This window comes from Marmota flaviventris, chromosome 7 (assembly GCF_047511675.1).
Source record: "Marmota flaviventris isolate mMarFla1 chromosome 7, mMarFla1.hap1, whole genome shotgun sequence".
Taxonomy (NCBI): Eukaryota; Metazoa; Chordata; class Mammalia; order Rodentia; family Sciuridae; genus Marmota; species Marmota flaviventris.
The window spans coordinates 89,514,701-89,534,206 of record NC_092504.1 but is presented as its reverse complement, the minus strand read 5'-3'; the positions used below and the strand labels follow the sequence as shown (position 1 = coordinate 89,534,206).

Here is a 19,506-nt window from a genome sequence, read left to right as displayed (position 1 = left end):
GCTGAGAACACTGACAACATTGTGCCTTGCCCAGCACGCTTTGGGCTGTGGGTTTTAGCTTCCTCTGATGGAAGGCAAGAGGCCTCATCTGTTTATTTTGCCATCTATAATTTGATTGAGATTGCAGGTTCTAAGATGGAGAATGAAGCTGCTGATACTTCAAACTTCTAATCTTTTTTTCAACATGACTGATATGCTTATACGTCATAAGCAACAAATTTATGTAGGCAAGGCACCGTTTGGGATTCCAAAGGGTGGGCATCTGCATCCGGCTTTGCGTACATTTGCACACAGCTTGCCCCAGGTCCCTAGCAAACACCATTAAAGCATTTTCCCTATTTCCCCAGGCAGAACCTTCTGAAGAGAAGTGGCTGGGCCCTGGGGCATCCACTGTCAGCGAGGTGAAGCCACAAAGGCAATGGCGGCTGTAAGAGGAGACCTGAATCCTGCCCACACACACGACCCTCGCTGACCAGGGAGCCTGCCGGCCTGCTCTGCCCTGCTCTCAGACGGGAAGCTTCCAATTTGCTTCCTTCCCATTCGTAGCTATTGTGCTTATTAATTTTAATCTCCCTGATCTTATTTTTTTTAAATGGTTTAAAAAGGGGGGGGGGGAAGAAAAGAAGGGTATGGGTGGGCTAGGGGAAGGAAAGAGAAGTTGAGGAGAGAAAAAATTCTTCGGGAGGAGGCTTTTTCGAAGTCCTCAACAACCTGGATTCAGCCTTACAGTATGACTAAGAAGCTTTCCTTCAGAAAAAGAAACACACCTGCTGTCCTGATTTGACGACAGAGCAAGAAGCTGATCTCACAAAACACATGAAAGTGCCTTCCTGCCACACCCACTCCTGTTTCCAGAGCAGAGGCAGCGGGGCCCACCGGCAGCGCCAGGAGTCCACTTGGTTCGAAAGCCCCTCAAGAGCCAGCCCTCTGTGTTGGACAGAGTGGATGATTTATTCTCTAATTGCTTTAGAAGTGCAGAGTGCAAAGTTAAAAAGCAAGACAGAGTGGGATCTGGTGTAAGCCTGAAGGCAGATCAGGTAATAAGCTTTCAGTTTTAAAAAAAAAGAAAAAAAAGAAAGAAAAAGAAACCTTTGGGGAGGTGGCAGAAAATAAAAAACAATCCTGAAAGAGAAAGTTCCACGAAACACAGATTTTTGCAGCAGTGGACTAAACAAATTCGACCAATCCAGCCCCAGAAGGCATGTCTGGGGCAGGAGTGAAGCCAAGGCAGCTGACAGCTTTTCTAAATCTGAGATGCTGACCTAGTGCTGCAGATTCACAGGAAGCAACGACCAAACTGGACACAATAAAAAAGATCATCTTTGATTTTATTTTTTTGGAGAAAACACTGATCATTGGTATTTATACCATTAGCGCTCTCACTAAATGTGATCCAATAAGACGCAAAGTGTCACCAAAAAGGGGGGAAAAGACAAGAAGTCTTCCATTTTAAATTGGTTCATTCATTTGATGAGTATTATTTCCCTACATACCAACATCATTTATTACTGCAATATATTAATAGAGTTTTATATAACTTATGGCAGCTTTATAACTCACTGAAGAAACCTGGGATTGTAAATAAAAATCAACTCCCAAAATACATACTGAGGTTGGGTCTTCTACCCAAACAATCAGCTATTTTTCAGTTAAAGCAGGAAATTCAGGTTGACCAAAAGACCCCAAATAATAAAACTGAATAAAACATAGGAGAAAGCATCAGGGCACAAACTAACCTATCTGTCTGCATTTTAAATTGTTTTTAGCTCCCTGATATTTCTATTGCATAAAACCTGCTCACAAATAAAAGATAATTTACCAGACAAAAAGTGGGAAATAAAATGTTGTTGATCCTCAGCACCACGAAAAATAAAGGCATTGTGTTGTGTCCATCTACACCTAAAAAATAAATATTAAAAAAAAAAAAAAATGCTGTTGAGCCAAGTGCAGTGGCACATGCCTGGAATCTCAGTGCCGGGAGGCTGAGGCTGAAGGATCGCAAGTTCAAAGCCAGCCTCAGCAATTTAGAGAGGCACTTAGCAACTCAGTGATACCCTGTCTCTAAATAAAATATAAAAAAGGGCTAGGATGTGGGTCAGTGGTTAAGTACCCCTGGCTTCTATCTTCAGTATCAAAAAAAAAAAAAAAAAAAAAAAAATGGTGTTGAAGTTCTGCATTGAAAATAAAGTCCAGCACAGATTAGAAAGATGGTCTTTCCTTACAAGAATTTCTGAAACACAATTGACTAAAAATGCTTCTTTTTCTCTTACTCTGTTTACTGAAAAATATAGAGTTAAAGTATTTTTAAAGATCAAAAAATTGTCCAAGTTTCACCAAGTTGTAGGGAAAAACACTCATTTAATTTTAAGTCACACAGAATTCTGATAATAAATGTGTGACAAATGGACTTTCTGTAATAGTTTGAAAGGTCTGAGAAGTAATAATTTATTTTAAAATAATAGTTGTCCAATTTTTATTTATAACATGAATTAGGAGAACTCTGGTTAATTCATATGAATAAACATTTCTTAGAGATATAGTAAAGATGGATTTTAAAAAATCCAAAGATAAAATATTCTGGGATGGATTTCAGATCACTTTTAAGAATTCCAATCACCCCAGTGTGAAACTTCATGATTTTAAAGCCAGGACTTTAAAGAGATAGCAAGAACGGCCCTGCCAGAGGGGAGTTATGGAAGAATAGAAAACCTGATCTTAATCAAAGAGCTCTCAGAGGCCTATAAATAGAAACAGGTGTCCAAATCAAAGACAGAGAAAGTCCAAATGACAACCATCCCTTCAGATATAATGTTTGGGTATGGGGATCGTTCAGGGAGCTGAGAAAGTAGCAATTTTTGGAAATGTGCATTAAAAATAGGAAGCATACCTCCAGATTATATCCTTACTTATTCTCTTGAGCAGGAAAATAATTCTTACTGGAAGGACAGGGGGCCTTTAACTCAAAGAAGAAAAAAATAAAAATCTGAGCGTTACATGGGCTGAAATACAAATGTTAATCCTTCTTTTCCTCTGGTTTTTTCTTTTAAAAAAGAGGGAAAATGGTCCTCGGCCTTTAGGCTTTTAAGGCGGAGTTCTTCAAAGATGATGGGGAAATGCTCATTTGCTATGAACTGGCTTGGGAAACCATCACAATTATTGTCTTTAGTGTTTAAGATTCCATAGGGAAATAGGACATTCACCCAGGACACCAAAGGAACTATAATCTACCACTGTGCCCTATGCAGGAAACCCTGGAGCCTGGCAGATTGGAAATAGTTGCATTTTAAGGTTATTCAGTGGGAATTGATAATGCAAGAAACCTGCTTCCCTCCTGTTCACATGCACTGCCAGTCTCCTCAACATTCTTTTATGAACGCTCAAATGTGTTAAGTTTGGACAAATCCAGTAAAAATTATCATCAACAAAGGCTAACATGTGATCCTCTCTGCTTCACAAGGGTGGATAGACTCTCCTGACCTGGATGTTCGATTAATCATCGATTTCTTGAAAAGTTGTGAAAACAAACTCATAGGAGTCATAAATTAAGAAGCTACCACACTACATAAAGAGCATCAACAAATTAAGATGAAGTGTTTCTAAAATTATAGTGTATATATAGTGAAATGTAATTTGAGTTAGATAAATTCAAATTTGTTCCACTGTTCTTCAGACACCCAGTTAAAAATTTTCAATCCTGCAAAAGGTTACTTGGAAGGGCTGCCAAGTCTTTTGGCTAGTAGTTGGCTAAAGGATGTTAGAGCATCTAGCCTAGTTATAACCTACAGGCTCATTCATAACAGAATGAGGGCTAAGAAAAATATCATACCCTGGGTGGAAAAAGGAATGAAAAGCAAAGAAGAAATCTGGAAACCTGACACAATAGCACTTTAAGAATCAGAGAACAATCTTTCTAGAAACAGGTTCACATAAATTCTCCCATTTAAATCCTCACAGTTGAATGGATCTGCTTCTGTCTAGGAAGGAATGGCCATTCTGTGGGCCTAGTCTCCCATGGGTCCCGCTGCTGCTCTCTCCAAGGGCTTGAGCTATCTGTCCCCTGCCACTTGGCACACATGCTGCTCCAGCTGGGGAGTCCCCCCACTTCCACTAACTGCTACTCATCTCTCAGGTTTCAGATTAAAAACGATTTTCTCAGAGGGGCTTTCCCTAGTGCCTGTTGTTCTTTCTCACAGAATCTTGCCAATAATACACTATTTATCACAATTTGAGTTACAGACTTATTAAGTGACTACTTGTCCAATGTCTATATCTTTGTCACAAAACTTTATGCTCCAGAAAGGCAAGGACTGTATCTATTTTATTCAGCAACTGTTACTTAATGCCAAGCATCATGCCTGGCACATAAAGACACTCAATAAATATTTGTTTAAAGAATGACAGTAAAAACAGTTATCTGTTCCAGGAAGTTTCCTGCGTGCCAAGTACCAACTAAGTTATTTACACCACATTATATCACTAAATCCTCCCAAATGTTATTACTTCCTGAAATGCCTGCTCATTATACAAATACACTCTGTGACTACCTGATATGTAACTAAATTGGGGCCGATTCTATGAAGCCATTCTATGGTCACCATATACATTTATATACCATCCTGCCACTTACCCTTCTGCCGAGGATCTGGTTGATAGCTGCACTTTCCTTTAAGGTACACTCAGCTACGACATTCGCTCTCATTTCTTTCATGTATAACATAAAAGCATTCAGAGGCTTCTTAATGTGAGGTCTTTTTGGCTCCTGCTCCTTTCTCTGTTCATGCTGAGGCTTCCTGAAAGGTGGTTGTGGTGGTGAGCAGAGGGAGAAGGTAGAAGGAATAAGGAAGACAAGAGAGGAGGAGAGAAGCAGAGCATCTGTTCCCACTGCTCAGCTCAGGCTGGGGATCCCCCACCCCCACCCCCTATAACACCAGTGCACCATCCACTTGGGACAACAGCCTTGGCTCATTTGATGCAACACTGAGTAGCAAACGACCAAACTATGGAGCTCTTTATCCACTTAGTGACTCTTTGTGAATAAGGACCTTCTGAAGTAGATGTATTGAACAACACAAATGGTAATGGACTTGGAATTGTGAAGGTGCTCCACTCAGGGACCTGAGGCTCCATTCCTCTATCACCTCAGAAGCTGAACTCACATACAGGTGATCTTTCCTTTTGTGGGTAGGCTAAGGACCACTTTGAGAAGCTAATCAAAGCTTCTGACCCTACTTCCAAACAAATACATGTTGCCTTTGAATACATCTAAGGGGCTTTGTGGAATATCACACACTGCCTGCCACTAGCACCCACTCCTCTGCAGACCCTAAAAGAAGATTCAGAAGCACAGAATGGAGATTTCTAACGTCTCCAGGGGAAAGTAATTCAGGCCTGCTCTGACAATGTGCACAACCGAGGAGCAGTAGGGCCTCTTGGGCTTGGCAGCTTTCCCCTTGAATTCTATACTCTCAGGGTCTGCAGTCAGGGTCACTGTATTTCCAGAAGGAAGTCCATTCAACCCTTCCCTCTACTTCACTGGTGGGCCAGTGGCTGAGCAGCTCAGGATTCTTCATGCCGGTGTTCTGAATGTCCCTCCATTCTGGGGAAGTCTCCATGATCTTCTAAGGCCTGTGCTCCTTTCCTATTTCACAATCAAATCACAGCGGCAAGCATCAAGCTACTTACTATCCTCAGTTTCAGAGCCTTCACGGCTATGTTGAAGTTGGAACTGACAGAGAGGGGAAGCCTCAGCAACAGAGAGGGAGCGAATGTTCAGAGGCTCATCCACAGATGAGCCCAGAAGCCTACTTACACGTGCATTAGGTCACTGTCAGTGTGGGGATGCTCCTGTTTGACCTGAGGCGTTACAATGGCTGGATGAGGGATGCCAGTTGTGTGGGGACCAGGAGGACCAGGAATCATATGATGGGAAAACCTAAAAGAAGGGAAAAGAAGAAGAGTATGTTATGGCTGGCTGCTGTAGCCAAGCTAGATGGAACTTTACAACATTCCACCAACTGTAACGGGCTACATGGCGAAATACATCTTTATGCACAGGAATGTTAAATATAATTATTAAAGTGGGCTGATAATTATTTTTTTCTTCCTGAATTCACATGGAAAATATTACTATTTTCTGTAACTTTTTTAAACTAATAGCAGAATGTGACATTTTTCTTGGGAGGGCAGTAAGCCATATGATAAGGAAAAAAGTAAATCATTTTTCTTGCAAAGCAATTTTCAAATAAGAATTTTTCTTTTTTCATTCTGTTGTTTTTTATTTGTTCTTTTTTAGTTATACATGACAATAGAATGTATTTTTGACACATCATACATACATGGAGAATAACTTCCCATTCTCGTGGTTGTACATGATGATGTGGAGCTATGCTGGCTGGGTATTCACATATGAACATTCGAAAGTTATGTCCAATTCATGCTACTGTTTGTTTTTCCCATTTCAAATAAGAATTTCAGTAACAGAAATTATTAGAAATATGACACTTTATTAAGATTTAATTTTAAAATGCCATTTAAATTAAGCTAAATACATCACATTTTTAAAAAATCTCTGCCTACACTCTTAAGCAAATCATCACATGAAGAGTTTCTCATATTACTATCAGAGGACACAACTGTAAAAAGGGACAGGAAAACTTTTTTCTGTACCCTATTTAATAAGGTTTCCATTACTATCATCCAAAATTATCTTCTACGCAGAAATTAAATTATATTTGGGAGATCTAACTTTATTGAAAACTGAAAAATATTAAGGGAAAGAATTTAATTAAAAGTAAGGACACAGTTCTGTATCACGGTAAAAACTACACCTGTAAAGGCTTTTTCCTGAGTACATTTTCATGGCATTAAAAAAAAAAAAAGTCTTAAAGTAATCACCATCATCCAACACAAAGGAGGGAAACTGCCATGCAAGAAAAATAAAATAAAGTACTCTGAGCAAGCACTTTGAATAAATTTGGATGTTTTAGGATTTTTTTACTTTCCAAACTGTTTTAAAGTACACATTAGATTCCATAAAAACAACGTTCTCAGGTCTTTCATTGTAGCTGGTAAAATTAATTCTTCATCTGGAAAAGAAAAAAGGAACTCTGCTTGAATATGCGGTATTCCAAAAATAATTTTTTTAAATATTAAGGAGGCATGATAAAATTGCAAATATTTGACCAATATCTGTACTTTTTACAAAAATATACAATACTGGTTATTTGCCTGTAAGAAAACCCTGTCATCAAATAGTGTTAAAAAATGTAAAAATGTACTTTAGGGGGAGAAATATTAACTCCATTCCCCCAGACCAGCCAGCTAAATTTATAATTCACTGATTAATATATATACATGTATACATACATATGAAATATGTATACATATAACACCCACACACATATATTTAAAGCTGAAATTTACCAAAGAAACTGCAAATTTCGTACCCATACAAAAAAAAATTAAAAATAAAAAAGCCAGACAGATTCACAACCAGTTAACAGTTTGGCTTCCAGCATGATAATGCTAGCTCCCTTGAAAAAGCCACGTGGAACACACAGATGATACACCACAGGTGTGTACATCAAGCACAGGGCACAGAAGCCATCCTTTCCAGAAGCAAAAGCATTACACAGAGCAGCCTCAAGTGTGGCACGGCAGATCTCACAGAGCTTTGCTTGCACTAACATGTCCACTCAGGGCCTGATTCACACACTAGGACGCACACCCTGGATGGCTGGACAGCCTGGGAGCACTGTCCTGTCTGTCCCAACAGCCTTGGTCCAGGAAGGCTCTTCTTGGGTTATCGGGGCATTTTCGAACACCACCATATTAAATGGATACAATTCTCCTCAAAGGAAGCAAATAAAACTTAGACCAAACTAGTTTTTGTCCTCCTCCCTTACCCCACCCCCAGCATATTTTGAATCAAATAGGCTCTTTTCATGTCCACTCTGGGGACATTTCTCATCTCAGGCAGGTGGCCATGAACTCTTTAGCGGGCAGTATTCCCCAGTGTGGCTGGTCCTGTTGGGCACGGCCTGTGGCTCCTACCTTGGGTGGCTCAGACTCCTAGTGTGGGAGCCAGGCACACTGCACAGACACGCACCCTCCTACCCGGCGACCCAGAGGCAAGCAGGGCACAGGATGCAAGCACGAGAAGAGCGACTGGCCTCCACCTCCACCTACCTGGACATGGAAGTGTCCACTGACAGTGAGGACGGGTAGGGCTGCCTGAATCCACCCGAGACCGGGTATACAGGCTGACCTTGCCTGAGGTCGAAGAAAGGAGCCCGTCAATGACAAAAAACCAGTTACCAACCAGCAGGAACGTTTGGTGAGGGGAGGAGGGAGTACTCAAATGAGTCTTGTGGGAGGATTACAAACCACTGGATTTCTTCGGATGCTTCCCCTTCCTTGCCCTCCACCCAATCAAAGCACCCTTTGCCCTGAAGAGAAGAAGTCTCCCTTCCTCAACTGCAAACCAGCCAGTCAATTATCCTTTTATCACTTCCCCTCTCCCAGCCCGGTTAATGCTTGGAACAAAGTAGGAACTTAATAAATGCTTATTGAATATAACATGACCCAGAGAATGGTGAAATAAAAAAAATTCCTTCAGAGAAGCAGTTTAATGATTTTTTTTATCAGAATCTTTGAGAATTCCAAAGAAGGGAATAAAGGAGGACATCATATTTTTTTATTTTAATAAAAGTGAATAAACATTCCAGAAACACTGCACCGTTTCCCCTTTAAATACCTGTGTTAAAGTCAAGAAATAAAAGATCATCAAAATATTTTGCTCCACCCTAAGAAGTCCATCTGTCCCTGTGTTCTTCCTGAATCTCACACTTTTCATTTACATAGTCTTTATTTCCAGCTGCCAGTGATGCCACTTGGCACAGGATTATTGCCCTAAGTAGCTAAGTTCGGAACAGCTGATCTAGGCTTAGAAGCATACGTATCATCAATGAGAAGGAGTTATTGACCAAAAGGTTCAATACTAAAGAGAGATAGGGAGGAAGGGCGAGAGCAAGTAAGCTGACACTTCCTTGGCAGGGTGGCCCTCTCTTGGTAAAGAAGAGAGAATGTCAGCGTGTCCAGGCAGGGAGACAGAGGCCATAGGACATGGTTGTGGTGACAGCAGGCTGATGGAGAAAGGAGAGAAACCTCTGTTGGAGCTGCAGCACTGTTCCCACGGAGGGCGGAGGGAAGGCTGAGAGGGCTTGGGACGGGAGGGAAAGCTGTGTGCTAAGGAGAAAGTCATCAAGATAGTCGATGTCACACACCTTTCTTCCCTCAATACATTTCCCTTTACCTTTACGGTGTAAAACATCTGAAGGGAGCGGTAAGAATGTTTTAAGAAATAAATACCACAAAAGAAAGAGCATTAGTATTTGGAATCTAAACAAAATAAAAGCCCCCAATTTAGGTCTTGTTCCTCTGAACTGAAATTGGATGTTTATTTTATTAACATTCAAAAGATGTTTTTATTTTGTTGAATTTCTCTCTACTTAGTGCCACTTGCCAAAGGTGGATACTCGGTGTCTAAATTCATGTTTCAAAAAGACAAGCTGTTCATTAAGAAAAAAAAAAAAAACTAGAAAGCCACACTTAAGAACTAACTTTATATAGGCATAACAAATGCCCAAAGCCACAAATTGAATCCATAAAACTGTAAGCTTCAAAGCAATTGCTACACAGTCATTTTCTACACATATTAGCAAGCCGATTCAATTCCTTTCAAAGTCTGCACGTTTTTTAATCTTTTAAATTGAAATGAAATAAAGTTAGCACCTTGCTTGTTGTAAATTTCCTCAACTCCACAAATGTTCCCATTCACAAAGCTAATTTCTGTGAATGAAAAGTGGGAGAAGATGTGTTCAAAGTCTGGCTGAAGGTTGCAGGGAGGATCTTACCAGCCAAGAGGTGGGGTGATCTGGCCAACACCGCCCGGAGACAGCGGGTAGAAGGTGGGGATGTCAGGAGCTGGCGGGTGTCTGGACATGCCTGGGAACAGGACAACACAGAGGTGTCATTTTCAGACTCACGGCACATGTGACCAGAAGAGCAATAGAAAGCATTAAGAAGTTTTATGCCATTAATACTTATAATCTAGAAACAGCATTTATTAATCAGAGCCAATGAATGCAAGTCAGCTTCTGAACTTTTCTCCAGATTTCAACATTTCTCCAGATTCAGTATGTCTTGAATTCCTAAAGGAATAAATGTGCTGCCAGGAAAGCAGTCATCCAAAGAGACTTTTAAATAATTTATTTTGCCCTCATTATTTCACTTTGCTTAAGAAAATGGCAGGCAATTGTTTTTGTGTAGAATGGAAAATGACGCCCTTCACAAGTAGATGGCCTGCCATGGGCTCAAGGATTAGGTAAATTGCCACTTTCATATTTTCACTGGTTCCCTTATGGACACACAGATTTGGGGAATGTGATACCTCAGAGGATCAGAGATTAATTAGGAATCATCTTCAGTCCCATAATGGTCACACTTGATATGATTCATTTGGTCTCTGTCTGCCACTTCAGCTCCCTCTAAGCTCTTCATCAAGTTGAGTCCTCTGCGCTCCAAGGTCAGGCTGTTCTGGATTAGTTGTATTCCACAGAAAAGGAGAGTGCCACCAAACTGTTTCTCACACTCACACTCCCTGGAGTGCACTGTCCTAGGGCTGTGCAAACCACCTAACAATTACACCTAATCCTGGTCCCAAATGACATCCCTTTGTTTGTACCTGACCTTAGGTACAGAAAAAAAGAAAAAATTCAGACAGGACAAGACAAATGCATAAAATGTAAAATGTAAAGTTTAATATATTTGGGTGCAGTGATTCTGAAGAGAGCCATTTAAGTTGCTTCACACAGCTAATCATAGCTTTAAAAGGTCATGTTCATAGTATAAACATGTATTTCAAGCTTCAACACCAGGCAACTGTAAATATACTGGCTGATACGTAAAATCAGGTGAACAGCATGAAGATGCTCTTTAAATATTCTTTTTTTTTTTACTACTTAGGATGCCTATGAATTTCATTTGGATCTTGAAAGAAACTGAAGGCCTTGAATATATGGCAATGACTTAAGAAGTGCCGCCTTCAAAGTTTATGTTAATTTGACTTTGAAGTTAGAACAAACTATCTCTCCATTCTTACAGAAAGTAGGTAGGGAGGAGAAAGGTCTTCATTTCTCTCAACAGAGTGCTTACATGAGATCAGCTCACGTTTTGATGTTTCTACAAGTGTTATCTCAAATCTCCCTTTTATAAACAATATATTTTTGCTAGAAATACTGATCCTTTTGATCCCAGTGGACCCCACATTTTGTACCCTGACATTTCTTTCTTTAAGTCTGGGAAGTTTGGGGTGGCAGGGTGGTTCTAAAAGAGCCTGCTGTGGTGCTTCATGATGCCTCAGGATCATTGGGGAAGTTTTTTCACTTGCTGCTTTCCTCATTCTGAGATGCAGAAATCCCTAAACCTCTGCAGGGAGACTGCTCAGGTTTGAAAAAACAAAAGAAAAAACAACAGCTAGACCAACTCAATAGAACATTAGAAACTTAGTTGGAATCTGAGTATTTTATTACAGTAACTTGGAAATCAATGCTTGAAGTCATAAATGATATACTTCAACACTATTATTTTGCAGTAGAATTAAGGTCTTAGGGGGCTAAGCCACTGTTCATGTTTGGGTTCATATAAAGTAGGTGTTGTGCTGGGCTTCTGACTGTCACAAGGACGCGAAGAGGTAAGCTGCTTGCAATCACTTGGGTCTCCACATGAGTCTATACTCCAACTCTGCTTGGGTTCTGTGCAAAAATGATTCAGCAGAACAGAAATACAAACTAGTTGGATTTGGTTTGCTGCTGGAAGGAAGGAGGAATGAACCACTCTTTATGTAGCACCTGCAGCATTTTAGGTCTCTCATATGGTAAGTTGACCCTGTCTATTGAAATCATACTCATCTTTCAAATGTCCCACTGCCAGGAAATCTTCTCAACTTTTATAAGTAGGTACATGATGTGGCTTAGCTCATAAATAAACCTGGGTCTTCTAAATGGCTTGTGGTCCCACTAAGATCCTATTCCTAAAAGATTCCTACAACTGTATGCCTTATGCCCCTCCTCCAACTGCCCTGCAATCGAAGATATAGTTCCTGTCATTTGCTCAACTAGTATTCACGGAACACTCACTATGTGTGTTGAAGGATACACTCAGCAGAGCCTTAAAGATTTTTAAACTTTTATAAGTAACTTCTATATAAATGTAAATAAAATAATTCTGGAGTCAGACTGTGTAGATATGTCAGTCACTGGCTACATGTGTTGAGGAAGTTATTTGTTTTTGAATACTCAAATGATAATAGTAGAGAGGTTGTTGTAAAGGATAAATGCATTAACACAGGTCCTGTAGCACAGTGCCCAGCACAAGTATAAATGCTATGTGACTATTGTTATATATAAGGATAAAATGGATAACACAAAGATATAAGCAGTATTTTGTAAAAAGCTCTTTCCTTTTAACATTTCAACTATACTTGACTACGAGTTAGACAAATAAGTGGTATGAACTTTCTTTCCCTTTCCTACATATACACAAAGGGAGGGAGGGAGAGGAGGAGAAAAGGGCAGAAACTAATGTGGTCTCCAATAGGAAATGAAACTGAACTTATTTTATTTTTTTACAAATGAGAATGGGTATCAAAGACAAACCATTTATATTTACTGAATAACTCTGCCTAGGGTAAGAATAAGGACATGCTACTCTTTAGGGTTCCCCAGTCCCCCTTAGATAAAAGTTGATTTGCCTACTCTGAACAAAGAGATCAGCAACTCTGGGCCTCAGTACCATCATGTTCTAACCAGCCGAACTACACAATAGACCCAAAAGGGAGGCAGCAGGAAAGAAAGAAACCAAGAGGCCTACTGAGCTTATTTTTTTGGCAATAAAAATACCCAAATGGGATTATATAAACTCAATATCATGTAAATGAGTGCTTCCCAAACCAGAGTTTACATCCCCAGAGGTACATGATGATGAGGTACATGAAGCCCAGGACAGACATGTAATTAAAAACAGGATCTTCATATTAAAATAAAAACGAAGAGTGTAAGGAAGAAAAATAAAATCACAACATTTTTCAAACAACAAAGACTAAAGAAACTACGCAGAGAACTTCTGGTCCATTCTCTGTAGGTCTGCAGTTTGTTAAGGGAAAAAAAAGTTTAAGAAGCAATGATATAAATTACAATTAGGCAGAACAAGATAGGAGGGCAGTTGAGATGAAAACAGAAGAGAAAAATATAAATGTAATTAGTAGCCAGTCATAAACCTGTCTTTTTTAAAAAAGTGAACTGTCTTAGAATTCTCGAGAGAAAAACTAATAAACCATGACGTGTTATTCTCTTAAATAAGTTAATGTTTCAAAGTGCTTTGAACAGGACCTAGGACATAGTAAGCACTATTTAATTGTTAAATAAATAAATACAGTGAAATAAAACACACTGTGAGATTCTTTTTGCTAGTTCTTAGTTGAGGCTTTTGTATCTAGGTCTGTCCTCCACATATTTATGCTTCCTAGATATATGTTCCAACTCAGTCCCTGGCCTGAGGTTGTGACCCACATGTTTAAATTTGCCTGCCTGTGTCAAGTCTCCCCAAAGACATCTCAAAGACACTTCAACTCACCATGACCAAGATCATATTACTGATCTTCCCTCTCAAAGTCAGCCTTCCTTCTAAAGTCCCTTAATTCTCCTCCTCACTATAGACCCACAGGCCTGTCTTTTTGAAGGTTTGTATTCTTGGAAGCTGTTAATAAAAGGAAGCAGGGTGGAGAAAGGACTGGGAAGGAAAATTGGAACAGGCAGACCTAGAAATATCCATACAGGTGATTTTGGTAGCTGGGCTCTTTACTGGAGTTCAAGTGCAACAGTAACAAGTCTTCAACTAAGTGTTGTGGTCTAAGGACAGAGAAACTGAAAGTGAAGAGTTTCATCTAGATACAGTAATAGTGGTAAAAAGGACAACTGGCTTCTGAATACTTTTTTACACATTTTGAATGTTGTTGCCCACAACAGGGCAGAGCCTGGGCAGACACACAGGTGAAATGCAGGTGGAGAAAAATTTTACCCCTTCATATTCTGTTTTCAAGTGGTTTTAAAGGGCTTATTTTGAACCTTCAAATACCCTGCTGAAGTCCAACTGTGCGTGTGCTCTCAGAAAGAGGTACAGGCTATCCTGAGAGCGAAGCCATCCCGAGGCTGGCCCTGAGACAATGGGACCAGAAGGTCTGGAGAACACAGCTCAGTCCCACTCGCAACCATACCTGTACACACTGGGTAAAAATTGGACATTTTGATTTTTTAGACCTCTTATAACGTGTCTGTTTTTCTGAAACTGCAGCAGAAGCAGAGTTTGGTATGGGAGCCAAACAGAATACAGCTGCTTTGACTTTCCATAGATGATTTATTTATGATTATAAGCTAGTGCTGGTACACAGAAAGGATAAAACATAATAGGAATATAGCTGAATAATGAATTCACAAGAGGCTCAGAAAAATATTTGAAGTGAAAATCTTCCAATTTTCCCCTTTTCTACTTTTTAATAAAAATCACCATCAACACCTTGTATAGTAATCCCCCCAACCCCCCAGCCACAGTTTCCTCTTCTATGGTTTCAGTTACTCATGGTCAACCAAAGTCTAAAAATATTAAGTAGGAAATTCCAGAAATAAACAATGTTATGGGTTTTAAATTAAGCACTGTTCTGTGCACCAGGATGAAATTTTGTACTCTCCCACTGTCCCTGCCTGGGATATAAATCGTCCCTGTGTCCCATAACCATGCTGTACTAACCCAATTATTCACTTAGAAGCTATCTACCATCATGCTCTACCATCACGGTACTGCAGTGTCTGTGTTCAAATAACCCTTATTTTACATATTTAAGTAAAAAAATAAGTTTTTAAGGAAAGAAAAGTTACGCTGACAATTCAGACAAAGCCACAAAGTAACCCTTTCAAGTGAAAAGGTGAAAGTTCTGCACTTAAGGGAAAACAAAATAATCATACCATGAGGTTACTGTGATCTAAGTAAGAACTAACCTTCTGTCCAAGATATTCTGAAGAAGAAAAAAGAAATCTGCACTAATTTTGTTATCCTGCCTCAAATTGCAAAAGTTTCAGCCATAGTTTGTAATAAGTGCTCAGCTGTGATGTAAAAGGCATTAACTCTGCAGCTCAGTGTGATCCACTGTATAAGGCACCCAGAGGAGAATTAGAACATAACCCCTAAGATAAGGTGGTGGGGGACATGCTGAAATAATGACTGAGCATATAGCCTGTTTGTGTGACATACTGGTTTATATTGTGACTCTCAGATTTTCACAGCTGTCACCTGGAAAATCACCTTACTAAGTAAGTGTTTCTTGTTTCTTAACACTGAAAAATTAAAGAAGCAACAACAAATTCTTGCTGACCAATAAATTATTCTTATTCTCTACAAATGTACTTTGGTCCACCCAGTGACCTGGAGCAAAGGGCCACTGAGACTCAGGCAATTTTGACTCCTCAATTAGCAAAGAGGCTGGGCAGGCCTGGGCTCTCACCTTGTTTGGAGCTGACATCTGATGGGATGTGTGACGGGTGTGATCCTGGAGAAAAGTGCTCGTCGCTGTAAGTGATGAGGGGGGTGAGCGGGTGGACCGCATGGGACGGCTGCACCACGGGCACTTTATTTGACTGCAAAATAACCACAAGGTCAACCGTTAATATGGATGTCCAACTCGTATCTCCTCTCCCAAAGGAAATGTCACACAATTACAGTAACCAGTCATCAGTATAACCCAAGAATCATCTGCAGACCTTGACTGAAGTCACCTCTTTGATTCTTTGCAGTTTTCCATGTTAAACACTCCTGGAATACATAACTATCCCACCTTGAGACTGTTACCCGCTTAGAGGGGTCCTTAGAGACTGAGGTGGATCATTATGATTCCCTATCACATGAAACCCTGTATATACATATTTATCCTCCCTTTTGGATTATATCCCCAGGTTAAGGTCAATAAAGAGTTAATGGAACAAAAGTTATAAATGTTTTATAAGCTCTTTATTGATTACATATGTCTGACAGGAAAAAAGCATGCAATAAAAAATTCTCATGAACATATAAATGAATAAATGTTGCCAATCCTAAGGGAAAAATTTTAAATAACTCAACAGATATAGATTTATAAATTCATAATTCTGTAGTTGTGTATCTTTAAGAACCACGTGACACCATTTTTTCACATCTTACAGCTCTGTCAGACATCACTGTGCATCACGCTTCAGCCTCTACTCAGTTTATCTTCTGTTTCTCTAGTTTTCAAAAGTAATGATAAACTCCTCCTTATTTAAATAATATATAATTTGAAAATACATTTTTAAGTTGGTGACATTTTATATTTTAACATACTTTACAGATCTTGTGCTTTACAAATTTTAAAATTTAATTTGGAATCCCAAAACTATACAGCAATAACACATGTTCAAGGTTCAGATTATCTCTTAGGACTCCATCAATTTTGAATCTATGACTGTTCTGTCTGCAGACAAAGTTGAAGCCCTCCATCCTCCAAGAAAGAACTAAGTAAATCAATAATGTAAACAAGACTTAAGCACCTATAACCTAACTAGGGGATCATTTCAGTGAAACTCTAGTTAATGACAATATAGTACACTCTTGAAAAATGCTGAGAGTGGATGTTAAGTGTTCTCACCATAAAAATAACTTGGTGAGCTAATTTACACATTAGCTATATTTCCATTCCACAATGTAATAGTCAAAACATCATGTTCTACAGGATAAATACATACAAATTTATGTATCAACTTCAAAAACAATAAAGAAGAGAAACTCCACCCTCCCCCCCAAAGAAAGGAAGCAGCAAGTTATAAACACGTGCACAATGGCCCTGACTTTAAACCCATCTACTAATTAAAGCTGTCTCAGGAACAGTCTCCACTTAGAAACACTGCTGTAATGAGTAATGCGGATTTAAGAGGAATCGAATATAATGATTTCACTAGTTCAGGCATGCCTTCACCATGATTAGTTTGAATTACAGAGATTTTACTGTACTATAGACTTAAGACATATGTGAAATCAGTTTCTTCAAAAGCGAATATTCATGTTTAAAAAAAAAAGAAACTGAGGAAGAACATGAAATGCACACAACGTGAATTGCCCATGACATAGGTGTATACCAGAAGGTTAAAAGACCCAAGCACACCTGCGTATGGTGGCTGCACTGAAGGTGCACACTCATTTTGAATTTGGTGGTTTTTTGTTTGTTTGTTTTTTTTAAATTGGATGTAAAAAGTATGTGGTTCCAGTGGAAAAGAAGTACCCTCAGGAAAATTAGGAACAATCATCCTAGCAATACTTAATTCTCTTTACACCCTATCATTACAACCTCAGTCCAAAAGAAACTTGGGTGGGGGGAGGTAAAGGGGAAAAAAAAATTGCATGTTTTTGGACAGTGGTATAATTTCCATACTAGATTTTCTCTATAATTATCAGCTTCTGTCTAATGGCAAAACCTGCATAGCTTATATAGCCACTGGCATTTATTAAATAGAGCACCATTATCAAAGCCACACAGTTTTTCTCTACACACCTCAGCACACAAACATCTATGAATATAAAGGTTTAAAAAGACCTTTTAATGCTTTTCAAGTGTTAATGATGTAGTTTGCCAAATATACAGAATGAGCCTCTTAAATACAAGGAATTTAGAATGCTAGAGGAGGTAGGTGAAGGGTGGGAGTGGGGATATGAGGATATTATTATAAACCCTTTTGCAAATGAAGAAAAAAATTCTCAACACCCAAATGCTAAAATGAATACATTTCAACTGCAGTTCAGAATAACCACTTTGACTCATCTGAAAGTCTTAAGGGAGGTAATAATTGCCAAACAATTCACAAAGATATTTTTTTAGGGTGGTCGTAGTAAGCACTGCAGAAATCTTCTGGAAAGATGTATGTATTTTTTTGCATGCCTTTCCTGTTTCCAGAGCACCACCTTAAGGAACCTGCATTAGCAGGCAGCATCTTCTTAATGTCTGACCTGTCCCTCCAGTCATATAGCTCAGAATCTGGTGCCATGAATTTTTGCTAAATTATGCTATCCTTGCTCTCTTCTTAATTTTACGGTTTTCAACACAGATTTGCTTTCCTGTGGGAAGGAGATAAGAAGCTGAGGATTTTAATTTAAGCTCTGGCCTTGTCTTATATTTTGCAAGATGGATAGCGAAAGCAATACTAGTAGGTATGTTAAAGCCAACAAGGATTACGCCCATTTTTGTGGCCAAATAATAAGAGTAATATGAAATCTCAGTAATATGTGTGAGCAGAATTCTAAGGGTTATATTTTGCCTCCTGCCGACCATTTCTACCATGTATATAGACGGAACAAAGTGGATTCCAACCTACGCTGCAGATACTTGGCACGGTGCCATTATGGTCAACTGTCCTCAGCCCTAAGCTTGTGGGCTTGCTCTGATTTTAGGAGTTAAAACTGTCCTTTGATAATACATGTACACACAGGTGAGAACTCTGGGTCTGCTACTTTGGTTCAGTTTTAAGACAGACAGTACAACCATTCTTAATTCAATTCTTTAAATCTCCAAATAAGAATATGTTATATTTTCAGGTGGGGAATAGAGAAGAATAATCAACCCACTCCCTAAATCTCTGTAGACAAATGTATTTAACTACATTATAATGCAGTCTTACATGTCTATATGTGCATGCGTATATTTATTAAGCAACTAAAATAGTCCAAACAAGGTCCCCTTCTCATGCAGCTTACTTTCTAGGGGCCCAAAAGTAGGGACAGGCAGCAGGGGGTGGGTAAAAAAATAAAACAAAACAAATAAAAACTGAACAGAAAGCATCAAGTATTGTGAAGAAAATGAACTGGGTGATGGGAAAGACAGAGTGGGTCTAATTCCACATCTTTGTATCATGGTAAGGCTGTAAGAAACCTAAAGCTCTTTTAGTCCAAGCTCCATATTCTGTAAGATGGAAAGGTGAGAAAGAGAGGTCACCAGGGAATGAGTTGTCAAGCCAGGACAACTGACAGCACTTGTCAGAGTGCACACTCACTACCCAACTCCCGTAAAGTAGGGTGCTGCAAGTATCACAGGAACAGAGCCCTCGGGTTGCCCAACGCACTGGAATCCAGCAGTAGAGAAATTCAATCTTTTTAGTTCTTGCTCTGGGCTGGGTACCCAACACACACATCCTAAGCAGGTGCTTTTCCCACTATCCTCGAAGGGAGGGTGGAGAGAAAACCAGTAAAAGTTGCTTGGATTCTTTTTCACTCATAGGTCAGTCTTTCTTTCCAGTGGAGAATCACCAAGTATTTCCAATTTCTTTCATTATGCCAGGTGAATAGAATGCATGATCACTCCACCTTTATGAGACAGTCAGCAGCTTTGTGTCATCCCAA

At 39.4% G+C, this 19,506-nt stretch overlaps 2 protein-coding genes across 5 annotated transcripts in view; one reads left to right on the top strand and one right to left on the bottom strand.

The window, feature by feature from the left end:
* The window catches only part of Rpl34 (ribosomal protein L34), a 535,705-nt gene that overhangs the window by 48,440 nt on the left and 467,759 nt on the right, over positions 1-19,506 (top strand). The gene's annotated exons all lie outside the window — the stretch shown is intronic.
* The window catches only part of Lef1 (lymphoid enhancer binding factor 1), a 115,294-nt gene that overhangs the window by 21,002 nt on the left and 74,786 nt on the right, over positions 1-19,506 (bottom strand). For all 4 annotated transcript variants that reach the window (XM_027935450.2, XM_027935449.3, XM_027935452.3 and 1 more), the window contains exons 4-8: positions 15,614-15,746; positions 9,915-10,005; positions 8,188-8,271; positions 5,810-5,932; positions 4,628-4,790 (exon numbers count right to left, since the gene is read on the bottom strand). In XM_027935450.2, coding sequence (XP_027791251.1) covers positions 4,628-4,790; positions 5,810-5,932; positions 8,188-8,271; positions 9,915-10,005; positions 15,614-15,746 — 594 coding nt within the window. The remainder of the gene's footprint in view (positions 1-4,627; positions 4,791-5,809; positions 5,933-8,187; positions 8,272-9,914; positions 10,006-15,613; positions 15,747-19,506) is intronic.